This window comes from Oncorhynchus kisutch, unplaced genomic scaffold (genome assembly GCF_002021735.2).
Source record: "Oncorhynchus kisutch isolate 150728-3 unplaced genomic scaffold, Okis_V2 scaffold3147, whole genome shotgun sequence".
NCBI lineage: Eukaryota > Metazoa > Chordata > Actinopteri > Salmoniformes > Salmonidae > Oncorhynchus > Oncorhynchus kisutch.
The window spans coordinates 89,571-110,000 of record NW_022265092.1 but is presented as its reverse complement, the minus strand read 5'-3'; the positions used below and the strand labels follow the sequence as shown (position 1 = coordinate 110,000).

The 20,430-nt window shown below is 48.7% G+C and overlaps 1 protein-coding gene across 1 annotated transcript in view; it reads left to right on the top strand.

The window, feature by feature from the left end:
• LOC109885809 (AT-rich interactive domain-containing protein 5B) overlaps positions 1–20,430 on the top strand; it is a 114,833-nt gene that overhangs the window by 21,446 nt on the left and 72,957 nt on the right. Inside the window, exon 3 of the mRNA XM_031820243.1 lies at positions 11,982–12,225. Within this exon, the coding sequence (XP_031676103.1) occupies positions 11,982–12,225 (244 nt within the window). The remainder of the gene's footprint in view (positions 1–11,981; positions 12,226–20,430) is intronic.

Sequence of the window (20,430 nt, the reverse complement as noted above, 5' to 3'; positions counted from 1 at the left end):
GGAACTATATAGGATGACTCTATAGTAATGGGAGATGGAGCTATATAGGATGACTCTATAGTAATGGGAGATGGAGCTATATAGGATGATTCTATAGTAATGGGAGATGGAGCTATATAGGATGACTCTATAGTAATGCTCTGTCACGCCCTGATCTTAGTCTTTTGTGTTTTCTGTATTTATTTGATCAGGCCAGGGTGTGACATGGGTTAATTATGTGGTGTGTTTTTGTCTTGTTTTTTTTTGTAGGTGTTGGGATTGTGGTATAGTGGGGTTATCTAGAAAAGTCTATGGTTGCCTGAAGTGGTTCTCAATCAGAGGCAGGTGATTATCGTTGTCTCTGATTGGGAACCATATTTAGGCAGCCATATTCTTTGAGTGTTTCGTGGGTGATTGTTCCTGTCTCTGTGTTTGTTTGCACCAGATAGGCTGTTTAGGTTTTCACGTTACGTTTGTTGTTTTGTATTGTTCGCGTTTTCATCTTTATTAAAGATGTATACAAGTAACCACGCTGCATTTTGGTCCGCCTCTCCTTCGATGGAATAAAACCGTAACACTTAGGAAGACAAACTCTCTCTCTCTCTCTGTGATGGAGCGGGTCTGACTCAGGAAGACATCCTCTCTCTCTCTGTGATGGAGCTGGTCTGACTCAGGAAGACAAGCTCTCGCTCTGTGATGGAGCTGGTCTGACTCAGGAAGACAAGCTCTCGCTCTGTGATGGAGCTGGTCTGGCTCAGGAAGACAAGCTCTCTCTCTCTCTCTGTGATGGAGCTGGTCTGACTCAGGAAGACCAACTCTCTCTCTGTGATGGAGCGGGTCTGACTCAGGAAGACCAACTCTCTCTCTGTGATGGAGCGGGTCTGACTCAGGAAGACCAACTCTCTCTCTGTGATGGAGCTGGTCTGACTCAGGAAGATATCCTCTCTCTCTGTGATGGAGCTGGTCTGACTCAGGAAGATATCCTCTCTCTCTGTGATGGAGCTGGTCTGACTCAGGAAGATATCCTCTCTCTCTGTGATGGAGCTGGTCTGACTCAGGAAGATATCCTCTCTCTCTGTGATGGAGCTGGTCTGGCTCAGGAAGACAAGCTCTCTCTCTCTCTCCGTGATGGAGCGGGTCTGACTCAGGAAGACCAACTCTCTCTCTGTGATGGAGCTGGTCTGACTCAGGAAGACCAACTCTCTCTCTGTGATGGAGCTGGTCTGACTCAGGAAGACAAGCTCTCTCTCTGTGATGGAGCTGGTCTGACTCAGGAAGACAAGCTCTCGCTCTGTGATGGAGCTGGTCTGGCTCAGGAAGACAAGCTCTCTCTCTCTCTCTGTGATGGAGCGGGTCTGACTCAGGAAGACCAACTCTCTCTCTGTGATGGAGCTGGTCTGACTCAGGAAGATATCCTCTCTCTCTGTGATGGAGCTGGTCTGGCTCAGGAAGACAAGCTCTCTCTCTCTCTCTGTGATGGAGCGGGTCTGACTCAGGAAGACCAACTCTCTCTCTGTGATGGAGCTGGTCTGACTCAGGAAGACAAGCTCTCTCTCTGTGATGGAGCTGGTCTGACTCAGGAAGACCAACTCTCTCTCTGTGATGGAGCTGGTCTGGCTCAGGAAGACAAGCTCTCTCTCTCTCTCTGTGATGGAGCGGGTCTGACTCAGGAAGACCAACTCTCTCTCTGTGATGGAGCTGGTCTGGCTCAGGAAGACCAACTCTCTCTCTGTGATGGAGCTGGTCTGGCTCAGGAAGACAAGCTCTCTCTCTCTCTCTGTGATGGAGCTGGTCTGACTCAGGAAGACCAACTCTCTCTCTGTGATGGAGCTGGTCTGACTCAGGAAGATATCCTCTCGCTCTGTGATGGAGCTGGTCTGACTCAGGAAGACCAACTCTCTCTCTGTGATGGAGCGGGTCTGACTCAGGAAGACCAACTCTCTCTCTGTGATGGAGCTGGTCTGACTCAGGAAGACCAACTCTCTCTCTGTGATGGAGCTGGTCTGACTCAGGAAGATATCCTCTCTCTCTGTGATGGAGCGGGTCTGACTCAGGAAGACCAACTCTCTCTCTGTGATGGAGCGGGTCTGACTCAGGAAGACCAACTCTCTCTCTGTGATGGAGCTGGTCTGACTCAGGAAGACCAACTCTCTCTCTGTGATGGAGCTGGTCTGACTCAGGAAGATATCCTCTCTCTCTCTCTCTGTGATGGAGCGGGTCTGACTCAGGAAGACCAACTCTCTCTCTGTGATGGAGCTGGTCTGACTCAGGAAGACCAACTCTCTCTCTGTGATGGAGCGGGTCTGACTCAGGAAGACCAACTCTCGCTCTGTGATGGAGCTGGTCTGACTCAGGAAGACAAGCTCTCTCTCTCTCTCTGTGATGGAGCTGGTCTGACTCAGGAAGACCAACTCTCTCTCTGTGATGGAGCTGGTCTGACTCAGGAAGACCAACTCTCTCTCTGTGATGGAGCTGGTCTGACTCAGGAAGATATCCTCTCTCTCTGTGATGGAGCGGGTCTGACTCAGGAAGACCAACTCTCTCTCTGTGATGGAGCTGGTCTGACTCAGGAAGATATCCTCTCTCTCTGTGTGATGGAGCTGGTCTGACTCAGGAAGACCAACTCTCTCTCTGTGATGGAGCGGGTCTGACTCAGGAAGACCAACTCTCTCTCTGTGATGGAGCGGGTCTGACTCAGGAAGACCAACTCTCTCTCTGTGATGGAGCTGGTCTGACTCAGGAAGATATCCTCTCTCTCTGTGATGGAGCGGGTCTGACTCAGGAAGACAAGCTCTCTCTCTCTCTCTGTGATGGAGCGGGTCTGACTCAGGAAGACCAACTCTCTCTCTGTGATGGAGCTGGTCTGGCTCAGGAAGACAAGCTCTCTCTCTCTCTGTGTGATGGAGCTGGTCTGACTCAGGAAGATATCCTCTCTCTCTGTGTGATGGAGCGGGTCTGACTCAGGAAGACCAACTCTCTCTGTGTGATGGAGCTGGTCTGACTCAGGAAGACCAACTCTCTCTCTGTGATGGAGCTGGTCTGACTCAGGAAGATATCCTCTCTCTCTGTGATGGAGCGGGTCTGACTCAGGAAGACCAACTCTCTCTCTGTGATGGAGCTGGTCTGACTCAGGAAGATATCCTCTCTCTCTGTGATGGAGCGGGTCTGACTCAGGAAGACCAACTCTCTCTCTGTGATGGAGCTGGTCTGACTCAGGAAGATATCCTCTCTCTCTGTGTGATGGAGCTGGTCTGACTCAGGAAGACAAGCTCTCGCTCTGTGATGGAGCTGGTCTGGCTCAGGAAGACAAGCTCTCTCTCTCTCTCTGTGATGGAGCTGGTCTGACTCAGGAAGACCAACTCTCTCTCTGTGATGGAGCGGGTCTGACTCAGGAAGACCAACTCTCTCTCTGTGATGGAGCGGGTCTGACTCAGGAAGACCAACTCTCTCTCTGTGATGGAGCTGGTCTGACTCAGGAAGATATCCTCTCTCTCTGTGATGGAGCTGGTCTGACTCAGGAAGATATCCTCTCTCTCTGTGATGGAGCTGGTCTGACTCAGGAAGATATCCTCTCTCTCTGTGATGGAGCTGGTCTGACTCAGGAAGATATCCTCTCTCTCTGTGATGGAGCTGGTCTGGCTCAGGAAGACAAGCTCTCTCTCTCTCTCCGTGATGGAGCGGGTCTGACTCAGGAAGACCAACTCTCTCTCTGTGATGGAGCTGGTCTGACTCAGGAAGACCAACTCTCTCTCTGTGATGGAGCTGGTCTGACTCAGGAAGACAAGCTCTCTCTCTGTGATGGAGCTGGTCTGACTCAGGAAGACAAGCTCTCGCTCTGTGATGGAGCTGGTCTGGCTCAGGAAGACAAGCTCTCTCTCTCTCTCTGTGATGGAGCGGGTCTGACTCAGGAAGACCAACTCTCTCTCTGTGATGGAGCTGGTCTGACTCAGGAAGATATCCTCTCTCTCTGTGATGGAGCTGGTCTGGCTCAGGAAGACAAGCTCTCTCTCTCTCTCTGTGATGGAGCGGGTCTGACTCAGGAAGACCAACTCTCTCTCTGTGATGGAGCTGGTCTGACTCAGGAAGACAAGCTCTCTCTCTGTGATGGAGCTGGTCTGACTCAGGAAGACCAACTCTCTCTCTGTGATGGAGCTGGTCTGGCTCAGGAAGACAAGCTCTCTCTCTCTCTCTGTGATGGAGCGGGTCTGACTCAGGAAGACCAACTCTCTCTCTGTGATGGAGCTGGTCTGGCTCAGGAAGACCAACTCTCTCTCTGTGATGGAGCTGGTCTGGCTCAGGAAGACAAGCTCTCTCTCTCTCTCTGTGATGGAGCTGGTCTGACTCAGGAAGACCAACTCTCTCTCTGTGATGGAGCTGGTCTGACTCAGGAAGATATCCTCTCGCTCTGTGATGGAGCTGGTCTGACTCAGGAAGACCAACTCTCTCTCTGTGATGGAGCGGGTCTGACTCAGGAAGACCAACTCTCTCTCTGTGATGGAGCTGGTCTGACTCAGGAAGACCAACTCTCTCTCTGTGATGGAGCTGGTCTGACTCAGGAAGATATCCTCTCTCTCTGTGATGGAGCGGGTCTGACTCAGGAAGACCAACTCTCTCTCTGTGATGGAGCGGGTCTGACTCAGGAAGACCAACTCTCTCTCTGTGATGGAGCGGGTCTGACTCAGGAAGACCAACTCTCTCTCTGTGATGGAGCTGGTCTGACTCAGGAAGATATCCTCTCTCTCTGTGATGGAGCTGGTCTGACTCAGGAAGATATCCTCTCTCTCTGTGATGGAGCTGGTCTGACTCAGGAAGATATCCTCTCTCTCTGTGATGGAGCTGGTCTGACTCAGGAAGATATCCTCTCTCTCTGTGATGGAGCTGGTCTGGCTCAGGAAGACAAGCTCTCTCTCTCTCTCCGTGATGGAGCGGGTCTGACTCAGGAAGACCAACTCTCTCTCTGTGATGGAGCTGGTCTGACTCAGGAAGACCAACTCTCTCTCTGTGATGGAGCTGGTCTGACTCAGGAAGACAAGCTCTCTCTCTGTGATGGAGCTGGTCTGACTCAGGAAGACAAGCTCTCGCTCTGTGATGGAGCTGGTCTGGCTCAGGAAGACAAGCTCTCTCTCTCTCTCTGTGATGGAGCGGGTCTGACTCAGGAAGACCAACTCTCTCTCTGTGATGGAGCTGGTCTGACTCAGGAAGATATCCTCTCTCTCTGTGATGGAGCTGGTCTGGCTCAGGAAGACAAGCTCTCTCTCTCTCTCTGTGATGGAGCGGGTCTGACTCAGGAAGACCAACTCTCTCTCTGTGATGGAGCTGGTCTGACTCAGGAAGACAAGCTCTCTCTCTGTGATGGAGCTGGTCTGACTCAGGAAGACCAACTCTCTCTCTGTGATGGAGCTGGTCTGGCTCAGGAAGACAAGCTCTCTCTCTCTCTCTGTGATGGAGCGGGTCTGACTCAGGAAGACCAACTCTCTCTCTGTGATGGAGCTGGTCTGGCTCAGGAAGACCAACTCTCTCTCTGTGATGGAGCTGGTCTGGCTCAGGAAGACAAGCTCTCTCTCTCTCTCTGTGATGGAGCTGGTCTGACTCAGGAAGACCAACTCTCTCTCTGTGATGGAGCTGGTCTGACTCAGGAAGATATCCTCTCGCTCTGTGATGGAGCTGGTCTGACTCAGGAAGACCAACTCTCTCTCTGTGATGGAGCGGGTCTGACTCAGGAAGACCAACTCTCTCTCTGTGATGGAGCTGGTCTGACTCAGGAAGACCAACTCTCTCTCTGTGATGGAGCTGGTCTGACTCAGGAAGATATCCTCTCTCTCTGTGATGGAGCGGGTCTGACTCAGGAAGACCAACTCTCTCTCTGTGATGGAGCGGGTCTGACTCAGGAAGACCAACTCTCTCTCTGTGATGGAGCTGGTCTGACTCAGGAAGACCAACTCTCTCTCTGTGATGGAGCTGGTCTGACTCAGGAAGATATCCTCTCTCTCTCTCTCTGTGATGGAGCGGGTCTGACTCAGGAAGACCAACTCTCTCTCTGTGATGGAGCTGGTCTGACTCAGGAAGACCAACTCTCTCTCTGTGATGGAGCGGGTCTGACTCAGGAAGACCAACTCTCGCTCTGTGATGGAGCTGGTCTGACTCAGGAAGACAAGCTCTCTCTCTCTCTCTGTGATGGAGCTGGTCTGACTCAGGAAGACCAACTCTCTCTCTGTGATGGAGCTGGTCTGACTCAGGAAGACCAACTCTCTCTCTGTGATGGAGCTGGTCTGACTCAGGAAGATATCCTCTCTCTCTGTGATGGAGCGGGTCTGACTCAGGAAGACCAACTCTCTCTCTGTGATGGAGCTGGTCTGACTCAGGAAGATATCCTCTCTCTCTGTGTGATGGAGCTGGTCTGACTCAGGAAGACCAACTCTCTCTCTGTGATGGAGCGGGTCTGACTCAGGAAGACCAACTCTCTCTCTGTGATGGAGCGGGTCTGACTCAGGAAGACCAACTCTCTCTCTGTGATGGAGCTGGTCTGACTCAGGAAGATATCCTCTCTCTCTGTGATGGAGCGGGTCTGACTCAGGAAGACAAGCTCTCTCTCTCTCTCTGTGATGGAGCGGGTCTGACTCAGGAAGACCAACTCTCTCTCTGTGATGGAGCTGGTCTGGCTCAGGAAGACAAGCTCTCTCTCTCTCTGTGTGATGGAGCTGGTCTGACTCAGGAAGATATCCTCTCTCTCTGTGTGATGGAGCGGGTCTGACTCAGGAAGACCAACTCTCTCTGTGTGATGGAGCTGGTCTGACTCAGGAAGACCAACTCTCTCTCTGTGATGGAGCTGGTCTGACTCAGGAAGATATCCTCTCTCTCTGTGATGGAGCGGGTCTGACTCAGGAAGACCAACTCTCTCTCTGTGATGGAGCTGGTCTGACTCAGGAAGATATCCTCTCTCTCTGTGATGGAGCGGGTCTGACTCAGGAAGACCAACTCTCTCTCTGTGATGGAGCTGGTCTGACTCAGGAAGATATCCTCTCTCTCTGTGATGGAGCGGGTCTGACTCAGGAAGACAAGCTCTCTCTCTCTCTCTGTGATGGAGCGGGTCTGACTCAGGAAGACCAACTCTCTCTCTGTGATGGAGCTGGTCTGGCTCAGGAAGACAAGCTCTCTCTCTCTCTGTGTGATGGAGCTGGTCTGACTCAGGAAGATATCCTCTCTCTCTGTGTGATGGAGCGGGTCTGACTCAGGAAGACCAACTCTCTCTGTGTGATGGAGCTGGTCTGACTCAGGAAGACCAACTCTCTCTCTGTGATGGAGCTGGTCTGACTCAGGAAGATATCCTCTCTCTCTGTGATGGAGCGGGTCTGACTCAGGAAGACCAACTCTCTCTCTGTGATGGAGCTGGTCTGACTCAGGAAGATATCCTCTCTCTCTGTGATGGAGCGGGTCTGACTCAGGAAGACCAACTCTCTCTCTGTGATGGAGCTGGTCTGACTCAGGAAGATATCCTCTCTCTCTGTGTGATGGAGCTGGTCTGACTCAGGAAGACAAGCTCTCGCTCTGTGATGGAGCTGGTCTGGCTCAGGAAGACAAGCTCTCTCTCTCTCTCTGTGATGGAGCTGGTCTGACTCAGGAAGACCAACTCTCTCTCTGTGATGGAGCGGGTCTGACTCAGGAAGACCAACTCTCTCTCTGTGATGGAGCGGGTCTGACTCAGGAAGACCAACTCTCTCTCTGTGATGGAGCTGGTCTGACTCAGGAAGATATCCTCTCTCTCTGTGATGGAGCTGGTCTGACTCAGGAAGATATCCTCTCTCTCTGTGATGGAGCTGGTCTGACTCAGGAAGATATCCTCTCTCTCTGTGATGGAGCTGGTCTGACTCAGGAAGATATCCTCTCTCTCTGTGATGGAGCTGGTCTGGCTCAGGAAGACAAGCTCTCTCTCTCTCTCCGTGATGGAGCGGGTCTGACTCAGGAAGACCAACTCTCTCTCTGTGATGGAGCTGGTCTGACTCAGGAAGACCAACTCTCTCTCTGTGATGGAGCTGGTCTGACTCAGGAAGACAAGCTCTCTCTCTGTGATGGAGCTGGTCTGACTCAGGAAGACAAGCTCTCGCTCTGTGATGGAGCTGGTCTGGCTCAGGAAGACAAGCTCTCTCTCTCTCTCTGTGATGGAGCGGGTCTGACTCAGGAAGACCAACTCTCTCTCTGTGATGGAGCTGGTCTGACTCAGGAAGATATCCTCTCTCTCTGTGATGGAGCTGGTCTGGCTCAGGAAGACAAGCTCTCTCTCTCTCTCTGTGATGGAGCGGGTCTGACTCAGGAAGACCAACTCTCTCTCTGTGATGGAGCTGGTCTGACTCAGGAAGACAAGCTCTCTCTCTGTGATGGAGCTGGTCTGACTCAGGAAGACCAACTCTCTCTCTGTGATGGAGCTGGTCTGGCTCAGGAAGACAAGCTCTCTCTCTCTCTCTGTGATGGAGCGGGTCTGACTCAGGAAGACCAACTCTCTCTCTGTGATGGAGCTGGTCTGGCTCAGGAAGACCAACTCTCTCTCTGTGATGGAGCTGGTCTGGCTCAGGAAGACAAGCTCTCTCTCTCTCTCTGTGATGGAGCTGGTCTGACTCAGGAAGATATCCTCTCGCTCTGTGATGGAGCTGGTCTGACTCAGGAAGACCAACTCTCTCTCTGTGATGGAGCGGGTCTGACTCAGGAAGACCAACTCTCTCTCTGTGATGGAGCTGGTCTGACTCAGGAAGACCAACTCTCTCTCTGTGATGGAGCTGGTCTGACTCAGGAAGATATCCTCTCTCTCTGTGATGGAGCGGGTCTGACTCAGGAAGACCAACTCTCTCTCTGTGATGGAGCGGGTCTGACTCAGGAAGACCAACTCTCTCTCTGTGATGGAGCTGGTCTGACTCAGGAAGACCAACTCTCTCTCTGTGATGGAGCTGGTCTGACTCAGGAAGATATCCTCTCTCTCTCTCTCTGTGATGGAGCGGGTCTGACTCAGGAAGACCAACTCTCTCTCTGTGATGGAGCTGGTCTGACTCAGGAAGACCAACTCTCTCTCTGTGATGGAGCGGGTCTGACTCAGGAAGACCAACTCTCGCTCTGTGATGGAGCTGGTCTGACTCAGGAAGACAAGCTCTCTCTCTCTCTCTGTGATGGAGCTGGTCTGACTCAGGAAGACCAACTCTCTCTCTGTGATGGAGCTGGTCTGACTCAGGAAGACCAACTCTCTCTCTGTGATGGAGCTGGTCTGACTCAGGAAGATATCCTCTCTCTCTGTGATGGAGCGGGTCTGACTCAGGAAGACCAACTCTCTCTCTGTGATGGAGCTGGTCTGACTCAGGAAGATATCCTCTCTCTCTGTGTGATGGAGCTGGTCTGACTCAGGAAGACCAACTCTCTCTCTGTGATGGAGCGGGTCTGACTCAGGAAGACCAACTCTCTCTCTGTGATGGAGCGGGTCTGACTCAGGAAGACCAACTCTCTCTCTGTGATGGAGCTGGTCTGACTCAGGAAGATATCCTCTCTCTCTGTGATGGAGCGGGTCTGACTCAGGAAGACAAGCTCTCTCTCTCTCTCTGTGATGGAGCGGGTCTGACTCAGGAAGACCAACTCTCTCTCTGTGATGGAGCTGGTCTGGCTCAGGAAGACAAGCTCTCTCTCTCTCTGTGTGATGGAGCTGGTCTGACTCAGGAAGATATCCTCTCTCTCTGTGTGATGGAGCGGGTCTGACTCAGGAAGACCAACTCTCTCTGTGTGATGGAGCTGGTCTGACTCAGGAAGACCAACTCTCTCTCTGTGATGGAGCTGGTCTGACTCAGGAAGATATCCTCTCTCTCTGTGATGGAGCGGGTCTGACTCAGGAAGACCAACTCTCTCTCTGTGATGGAGCTGGTCTGACTCAGGAAGATATCCTCTCTCTCTGTGATGGAGCGGGTCTGACTCAGGAAGACCAACTCTCTCTCTGTGATGGAGCTGGTCTGACTCAGGAAGATATCCTCTCTCTCTGTGTGATGGAGCTGGTCTGACTCAGGAAGACCAACTCTCTCTGTGTGATGGTGCTGGTCTGACTCAGGAAGACCAACTCTCTCTCTGTGATGGAGCTGGTCTGGCTCAGGAAGACAAGCTCTCTCTCTCTCTCTGTGTGATGGAGCTGGTCTGACTCAGGAAGATATCCTCTCTCTCTGTGTGATGGAGCGGGTCTGACTCAGGAAGACCAACTCTCTCTGTGTGATGGAGCTGGTCTGACACAGGAAGACCAACTCTCTCTCTGTGATGGAGCTGGTCTGACTCAGGAAGATATCCTCTCTCTCTGTGATGGAGCGGGTCTGACTCAGGAAGACCAACTCTCTCTCTGTGATGGAGCTGGTCTGACTCAGGAAGATATCCTCTCTCTCTGTGTGATGGAGCTGGTCTGACTCAGGAAGACCAACTCTCTCTGTGTGATGGTGCTGGTCTGACTCAGGAAGACCAACTCTCTCTCTGTGATGGAGCGGGTCTGACTCAGGAAGATATCCTCTCTCTCTGTGATGGAGCGGGTCTGACTCAGGAAGATATCCTCTCTCTCTGTGTGATGGAGCGGGTCTGACTCAGGAAGACCAACTCTCTCTCTGTGATGGAGCTGGTCTGACTCAGGAAGATATCCTCTCTCTCTGTGTGATGGAGCTGGTCTGACTCAGGAAGACCAACTCTCTCTCTGTGTGATGGAGCTGGTCTGACTCAGGAAGACCAACTCTCTCTCTGTGATGGAGCTGGTCTGACTCAGGAAGATATCCTCTCTCTCTGTGTGATGGAGCGGGTCTGACTCAGGAAGACCAACTCTCTCTCTGTGTGATGGAGCTGGTCTGACTCAGGAAGACCAACTCTCTCTCTGTGATGGAGCTGGTCTGACTCAGGAAGATATCCTCTCTCTCTGTGTGATGGTGCTGGTCTGACTCAGGAAGTCCAACTCTCTCTGTGTGATGGAGCTGGTCTGACTCAGGAAGATATCCTCTCTCTCTGTGATGGAGCTGGTCTGACTCAGGAAGATATCCTCTCTCTCTGTGTGATGGAGCTGGTCTGACTCAGGAAGATATCCTCTCTCTCTGTGATGGTGCTGGTCTGACTCAGGAAGACCAACTCTCTCTCTGTGATGGAGCTGGTCTGACTCAGGAAGACCAACTCTCTCTCTGTGATGGAGCTGGTCTGACTCAGGAAGATATCCTCTCTCTCTGTGTGATGGAGCTGGTCTGACTCAGGAAGACCAACTCTCTCTCTGTGATGGAGCTGGTCTGACTCAGGAAGATATCCTCTCTCTCTGTGATGGAGCTGGTCTGACTCAGGAAGACCAACTCTCTCTCTGTGATGGAGCTGGTCTGACTCAGGAAGATATCCTCTCTCTCTCTGTGATGGAGCGGGTCTGACTCAGGAAGACCAACTCTCTCTCTGTGATGGAGCTGGTCTGACTCAGGAAGATATCCTCTCTCTCTGTGATGGAGCTGGTCTGACTCAGGAAGACCAACTCTCTCTCTGTGATGGAGCTGGTCTGACTCAGGAAGATATCCTCTCTCTCTGTGATGGAGCGGGTCTGACTCAGGAAGACCAACTCTCTCTCTGTGATGGAGCTGGTCTGACTCAGGAAGACAAGCTCTCTCTCTCTCTCTGTGATGGAGCTGGTCTGACTCAGGAAGATATCCTCTCTCTCTGTGATGGAGCGGGTCTGACTCAGGAAGACCAACTCTCTCTCTGTGATGGAGCTGGTCTGACTCAGGAAGATATCCTCTCTCTCTGTGATGGAGCGGGTCTGACTCAGGAAGACCAACTCTCTCTCTGTGATGGAGCTGGTCTGACTCAGGAAGACCAACTCTCTCTCTGTGATGGAGCTGGTCTGACTCAGGAAGATATCCTCTCTCTCTGTGTGATGGTGCTGTTGTGTTTAATATTCCCCCCTCCTAAATTGCCTCATGTTTGAACTACTTTGTTATATGATATGATATTCCATTATATTATCTCCCGCCTGTCTGCAGGATGAGGTCCTGGCTGTGTCTGAGAAGGTGGTGGTGAAGTTACAGGACCTGGTCAGATGGACTGTATGGGACTCTTCAGGCTGGAGCAGGGGCCTGAAGGCTGCACCTCTAAAGCCCAGTGAGGTGCTCCAAGAGCTGGAGAAGAATGGACAGAGAGACGCCCCCGTCCTCTACCGGTACAGAGAGTCACCACTCAACAGCGGCCTCAACATCAAAGACGTTTTAAAGGACAAGACTCAACTGGGTAACACTGGCATTTCTCTTTCTCTCTGACTTTACGCTCTTACATCTCAGCTGTTCATGTCTATAGCATGCAGTATGACGAAGTAGATGTCTGTAGCATGCAGTATGACGAAGTAGATGTCTGTAGCATGCAGTATGACGAAGTAGATGTCTGTAGCATGCAGTATGACGAAGTAGATGTCTGTAGCATGCAGTATGACGAAGTAGATGTCATGTCTGTAGCATGCAGTATGACGAAGTAGATGTCATGTCTGTAGCATGCAGTATGACGAAGTAGATGTCTGTAGCATGCAGTATGACGAAGTAGATGTCTGTAGCATGCAGTATGACGAAGTAGATGTCTGTAGCATGCAGTATGACGAAGTAGATGTCTGTAGCATGCAGTATGACGAAGTAGATGTCATGTCTGTAGCATGCAGTATGACGAAGTAGATGTCTGTAGCATGCAGTATGACGAAGTAGATGTCATGTCTGTAGCATGCAGTATGACGAAGTAGATGTCATGTCTATAGCATGCAGTATGACGAAGTAGAGGTCATGTCTGTAGCATGCAGTATGACGAAGTAGAGGTCATGTCTGTAGCATGCAGTATGAGGAAGTAGATGTCAGGTCTGTAGCATGCAGTATGACGAAGTAGATGTCATGTCTGTAGCATGCAGTATGAGGAAGTAGAGGTCATGTCTGTAGCATGCAGTATGAGGAGGTAGAGGTCATGTCTGTAGCATGCAGTAGGATGAGGTAGAGGTCATGTCTGTAGCATGCAGTATGATGAGGTAGAGGTCATGTCTGTAGCATGCAGTATGATGAGGTAGAGGTCATGTCTGGAGCATGCAGTATGAGGAGGTAGAGGTCATGTCTGTAGCATACAGTATGATGAGGTAGAGGTCATGTCTGTAGCATGCAGTATGATGAGGTAGAGGTCATGTCTGGAGCATGCAGTATGAGGAGGTAGAGGTCATGTCTGTAGCATACAGTAGGATGAGGTAGAGGTCTGTAGCATGCAGTATGAGGAGGTAGAGGTCATGTCTGTAGCATGCAGTATGAGGAAGTAGAGGTCATGTCTGTAGCATGCAGTAGGATGAGGTAGAGGTCATGTCTGTAGCATGCAGTATGATGAGGTAGAGGTCATGTCTGTAGCATGCAGTAGGATGAGGTAGAGGTCATGTCTGTAGCATGCAGTATGATGAGGTAGAGGTCTGTAGCATGCAGTATGATGAGGTAGAGGTCATGTCTGGAGCATGCAGTATGATGAGGTAGAGGTCATGTCTGGAGCATGCAGTATGATGAGGTAGAGGTCTGTAGCATGCAGTATGATGAGGTAGAGGTCATGTCTGGAGCATGCAGTATGATGAGGTAGAGGTCATGTCTGGAGCATGCAGTATGATGAGGTAGAGGTCTGTAGCATGCAGTATGATGAGGTAGAGGTCATGTCTGGAGCATGCAGTATGAGGAGGTAGAGGTCATGTCTGTAGCATACAGTAGGATGAGGTAGAGGTCTGTAGCATGCAGTATGAGGAGGTAGAGGTCATGTCTGTAGCATGCAGTATGAGGAAGTAGAGGTCATGTCTGTAGCATGCAGTAGGATGAGGTAGAGGTCATGTCTGTAGCATGCAGTATGATGAGGTAGAGGTCATGTCTGGAGCATGCAGTATGAGGAGGTAGAGGTCATGTCTGTAGCATGCAGTATGATGAGGTAGAGGTCTGTAGCATGCAGTAGGATGAGGTAGAGGTCATGTCTGTAGCATGCAGTATGATGAGGTAGAGGTCTGTAGCATGCAGTAGGATGAGGTAGAGGTCATGTCTGTAGCATGCAGTATGATGAGGTAGAGGTCTGTAGCATGCAGTAGGATGAGGTAGAGGTCATGTCTGTAGCATGCAGTATGATGAGGTAGAGGTCTGTAGCATGCAGTATGAGGAAGTAGAGGTCAGGTCTGTAGCATGCAGTATGATGAGGTAGAGGTCTGTAGCATGCAGTATGAGGAAGTAGAGGTCAGGTCTGTAGCATGCAGTAGGATGAGGTAGAGGTCTGTAGCATGCAGTATGATGAAGTAGAGGTCTGTAGCATGCAGTAGGATGAGGTAGAGGTCTGTAGCATGCAGTAGGATGAGGTAGAGGTCTGTAGCATGCAGTAGGATGAGGTAGAGGTCAGGTCTGTAGCATGCAGTAGGATGAGGTAGAGGTCTGTAGCATGCAGTATGATGAAGTAGAGGTCTGTAGCATGCAGTAGGATGAGGTAGAGGTCAGGTCTGTAGCATGCAGTATTTACATATCTACCTCAATTACCTGGTACCCCTGCACATCAACTCAGTATTGGTACCCTGTGTATATAACCATGTTATTACCTGGTACCCTGTGTATATAGCCATGTTATTACCTGGTACCCCTGCACATCAACTCAGTACTGGCACCCTGTGTATATAACCATGTTATTACCTGGTACCCCTGCACATCAACTCAGTATTGGTACCCTGTGTATATAACCATGTTATTACCTGGTACCCCTGCACATCAACTCAGGACTGGCACCCTGTGTATATAACCATGTTATTACCTGGTACCCCTGCACATCAACTCAGTACTGGCACCCTGTGTATATAACCATGTTATTACCTGGTACCCCTGCACATCAACTCAGTATTGGCACCCTGTGTATATAACCATGTTATTACCTGGTACCCCTGCACATCAACTCAGTATTGGCACCCTGTGTATATAACCATGTTATTACCTGGTACCCCTGCACATCAACTCAGTATTGGCACCCTGTGTATATAACCATGTTATTACCTGGTACCCTGTGTATATAACCATGTTATTACCTGGTACCCCTGCACATCAACTCAGTATTGGCACCCTGTGTATATAACCATGTTATTACCTGGTACCCTGTGTATATAACCATGTTATTACCTGGTACCCCTGCACATCAACTCAGTATTGGCACCCTGTGTATATAACCATGTTATTACCTGGTACCCCTGCACATCAACTCAGTATTGGCACCCTGTGTATATAACCATGTTATTACCTGGTACCCCTGCACATCAACTCAGTATTGGCACCCTGTGTATATAACCATGTTATTACCTGGTACCCCTGCACATCAACTCAGTATTGGCACCCTGTGTATATAACCATGTTATTACCTGGTACCCCTGCACATCAACTCAGTATTGGCACCCTGTGTATATAACCATGTTATTACCTGGTACCCTGTGTATATAACCATGTTATTACCTGGTACCCCTGCACATCAACTCAGTATTGGCACCCTGTGTATATAACCATGTTATTACCTGGTACCCCTGCACATCAACTCAGTATTGGCACCCTGTGTATATAACCATGTTATTACCTGGTACCCCTGCACATCAACTCAGTATTGGCACCCTGTGTATATAACCATGTTATTACCTGGTACCCCTGCACATCAACTCAGTATTGGCACCCTGTGTATATAACCATGTTATTACCTGGTACCCTGTGTATATAGCCATGTTATTACCTGGTACCCCTGCACATCAACTCAGTATTGGCACCCTGTGTATATAACCATGTTATTACCTGGTACCCTGTGTATATAACCATGTTATTACCTGGTACCCCTGCACATCGTCTCAGTATTGGCACCCCGTGTATATAACCATGTTATTACCTGGTACCCCTGCACATTGTCTCAGTATTGGTACCCCGTGTATATAACCATGTTATTACCTGGTACCCCTGCACATCGTCTCAGTACTGGTACCCCGTGTATATAACCATGTTATTACCTGATACCCCTGCACATCGTCTCAGTACTGGTACTCCCTGTATATAACCATGTTATTACCTGGTACCCCTGCACATCAACTCAGTACTGACACCCCGTGTATATAGCCATGTTATTACCTGATACCCCTGCACATCAACTCAGTATTGACACCCCGTGTATATAGCCATGTTATTACCTGGTACCCTGTGTATATAGCCATGTTATTACCTGATACCCCTGCACATTGACTCAGTACTGGCACCCTGTGTATATAGCCATGTTATTACCTGGTACCCCTGCACATTGACTCAGTACTGGCACCCTGTGTATATAACCATGTTATTAGCTGGTGATCCCTGTATATAGCCATGTTATTACCTGGTACCCTGTGTATATAGCCATGTTATTACCTGGTACCCCTGCACATTGACTCAGTACTGGCACCCTGTGTATATAGCCATGTTATTACCTGGTACCCCTGCACATTGACTCAGTATTGGCACCCTGTGTATATAACCATGTTATTAGCTGGTGATCCCTGTATATAGCCATGTTATTACCTGGTACCCTGTGTATATAGCCATGTTATTACCTGGTACCCCTGCACATTGACTCAGTACTGGCACCCTGTGTATATAGCCATGTTATTACCTGGTACCCCTGCACATTGACTCAGTATTGGCACCCTGTGTATATAACCATGTTATTAGCTGGTGATCCCTGTATATAGCCAAGTTATTAGCTGGTGATCCCTGTATATAGCCAAGTTATCATTATTCATTGTGTATTTATTCCTCATGTTATTATTTTTGTATTTAAAAAAATATATCTCTGCATTGATCTTAAGGGCCCGTCAGTCAGCATTTCACTGTTAGTGTCACGATCGTCGTAAAGGCCAAAGCACAGCGTGATTAGAATACATTCTTCTCTTATTGAAGGACGACCACGAAGAGCAGTCCAACAAAAACAACAAGACGCTATGACCAACGAGTGCAGACACAGGCAACTTCACATAGACAATAACCCACGGACCACAATACAAAACAGGCTACCTAAATATGGTTCCCAATCAGAGACAACGACAAACACCTGCCCCTGATTGAGAACCATATCAGGCCAAAACACATAGAAACAGACTAACTAGACATGCAACATAGAATGCCCACTCATATCACACCCTGACCAAACAAAACATAGAAACAAACAATGCAAATGATGGTCAGAGTGTGACAGTCTTCTACACCTGTTGTTTACCAAGCATATGACAAATCCAATTTGATTTGATATGATTAATATAGAAAATATTTAGATAAAGCAAATCTTTCCCCTTATACGATTCCCTACATGTTTTATATTTTATTGTTTAATCTCTAATAATATACCTAAATAAAAAATGTTCAACTATAAAAATGACATTTTTGTGCCAGATAATGATTGTCCCAACTTTCAACAATCCCTGTACTAAGTCTTTGTAAGAATGGAAAGAGATCAGGAGAGGGCCTCAATCAGTTTGGAGACCCACCTGTTCAGCAATTTTTTTGTTTTTAGAACAAAATAATTATAATTGGCCTATTTTGCATGTTATTTCATGTCACATATCAGTCAGTTTGCAAACAATGTAAAACAAATGTTTCCCTTGAGTTAATGAAGCCTCATACAAACATGGTTTCCTTCTTGAGTAAGGCAGCTCTTAAATGCAGGTGTTTCAGCTCAGTGCTTTCTGTGGTGGAGGGGTAGCCAGTGAAAATACAGAGCGTAGAGGTTGGTAATCTCCTCTAGTTGTGCCGTGATTGGCTCAGTGTTCTGTCACTCATGGAGACACTACGTCACCGCATAATCTACAGGGAGAGCTAGGCAGTTCAAACCCTCTTGGGTGCTGCCCGTCCAATAGATTTACTGTAGAAGTGCCCGTCCAAGAAGACTCAAGGTCATTGGCCACAGAACATTCTTTGACTTTTATCTAGACACATTTTTTCAACATCATACTTTCAAAATCAAGCTTCTTCTTCGTTAATGAGGGAAATATACGCTTCCAGCTTCAGCGATTTTTGCAATTCCTTCCAGTCTTTGGCAGCAGAGAACTGTTCATTTTTTTATTTATTTTATTTCACCTTTATTTAACCAGGTAGGCTAGTTGAGAACACCTTTATTTAACCAGGTAGGCTAGTTGAGAACACCTTTATTTAACCAGGTAGGCTAGTTGAGAACACCTTTATTTAACCAGGTAGGCTAGTTGAGAACACCTTTATTTAACCAGGTAGGCTAGTTGAGAACACCTTTATTTAACCAGGTAGGCTAGTTGAGAACACCTTTATTTAACCAGGTAGGCTAGTTGAGAACACCTTAATTTAACCAGGTAGGCTAGTTGAGAACACCTTTATTTAACCAGGTAGGCTAGTTGAGAACACCTTTATTTAACCAGGTAGGCTAGTTGAGAACACCTTTATTTAACCAGGTAGGCTAGTTGAGAACACCTTTATTTAACCAGGTAGGCTAGTTGAGAACACCTTTATTTAACCAGGTAGGCTAGTTGAGAACACCTTTATTTAACCAGGTAGGCTAGTTGAGAACAACTTTATTTAACCAGGTAGGCAGGTTGAGAACAAGTTCTCATTTGCAACTGCGACCTGGCCAAGATAAAGCAAAGCATTGTGAGCAGACAACAAAGAGTTACACATGGAGTAAACAATTAACAAGTCAATAACACAGTAGAAAACAAAGGGGGGGTCTATATACAATGTGTGCAAAAGGCATGAGGAGGTAGGCAAATAATTACAATTTTGCAGATTAACACTGGAGTGATAAATGATCAGATGGTCATGTACAGGTAGAGATATTGGTGTGCAGAAGAGCAGAAAAGTAAATAAATAAAAACAGTATGGGGATGAGGTAGGTGAAAAGGGTGGGCTATTTACCAATAGACTATGTACAGCTGCAGCGATCGGTTAGCTGCTCAGATAGCTGATGTTTGAAGTTGGTGAGGGAGATAAAAGTCTTCAACTTCAGCGATTTTTGCAATTCGTTCCAGTCACAGGCAGCAGAGTACTGGAACGAAAGGCGGCCAAATGAGGTGTTGGCTTTAGGGATGATCAGTGAGATACACCTGCTGGAGCGCGTGCTACGGATGGGTATTGCCATCGTGACCAGTGAGCTGAGATAAGGCGGAGCTTTACCTAGCATGGACTTGTAGATGACCTGGAGCCAGTGGGTCTGGCGACGAATATGTAGCGAGGGCCAGCCAACTAGAGCATACAGGTCGCAGTGGTGGGTGGTACAGTGGGGCAAAAAAGTATTTAGTCAGCCACCAATTGTGCATGTTCCCCCACTTAAAAAGATGAGTGAGGCCTGTTATTTTCATCATGGTTACACTCCAACTATGACAGACAAAATGAGAAGAAAAAAAATCCAGAAAATCACATTGTAGGATTTTTAATTAAATAATTTGCAAATTATGGTGGAAAATAAGTATTTGGTCACCAACAAACAAGCTTTCTGGCTCTCACAAACCTGTAACTTCTTCTTTAAGAGGCTCCTCTGTCCTCCACTCGTTACCTGTATTAATGGCACCTGTCCACAACCTCAAACAGTCACACTCCAAACTCCACTATGGCCAAGACCAAAGAGCTGTCAAAGGACACCAGAAACAAAATTGTAGACCTGCACCAGGCTGGGAAGACTGAATCTGCAATAGGTAAGCAGCTTGGTTTGAAGAAATCAACTGTGGGAGCAATTATTAGGAAATTGAAAACATACAAGACCACTGATAATCTCCCTCGATCTGTGGCTCCACGCAAGATCTCACCCAGTGGGGTCAAAATGATCACAAGAACGGTGAGCAAAGATCCCAGAACCACACCCCTCGTTTGACCTACTGACTGACCTACAGAGAGCTGGGACCAAAGTAACAAAGCCTACCATTAGTAACACACTACGCCGCCAGGGACTCAAATCCTGCAGTGCCAGATGTGTCCCCCTGCTTAAGCCAGTACATGTCCAGGCCCGTCTGAAGTTTGCTAGTGAGCAAGAAGATTGGAAGAATGTCATATGGTCTGATGAAACCAAAATATAACTTTTTGGTAAAAACTCAACTCGTCATGTTTGGAGGACAAAGAATGCTGAGTTGCATCCAAAGAACACCATACCTACTGTGAAGCATGGGGGTGGAAACATCATGCTTTGGGGCTGTTTTTCTGCAAAGGGACCAGGACGACTGATCCGTGTAAAGGAAAGAATGAATGGGGACATGTATCGTGAGATTTTGAGTGAAAACCTCCTTCCATCAGCAAGGGCATTGAAGATGAAACGTGGCTGGGTCTTTCAGCATGACAATGATCCCAAACACACCGCCCGGGCAACGAAGGAGTGGCTTCGTAAGAAGCATTTCAAGGTCCTGGAGTGGCCTAGCCAGTCTCCAGATCTCAACCCCACAGAAAATATTTGGAGGGAGTTGAA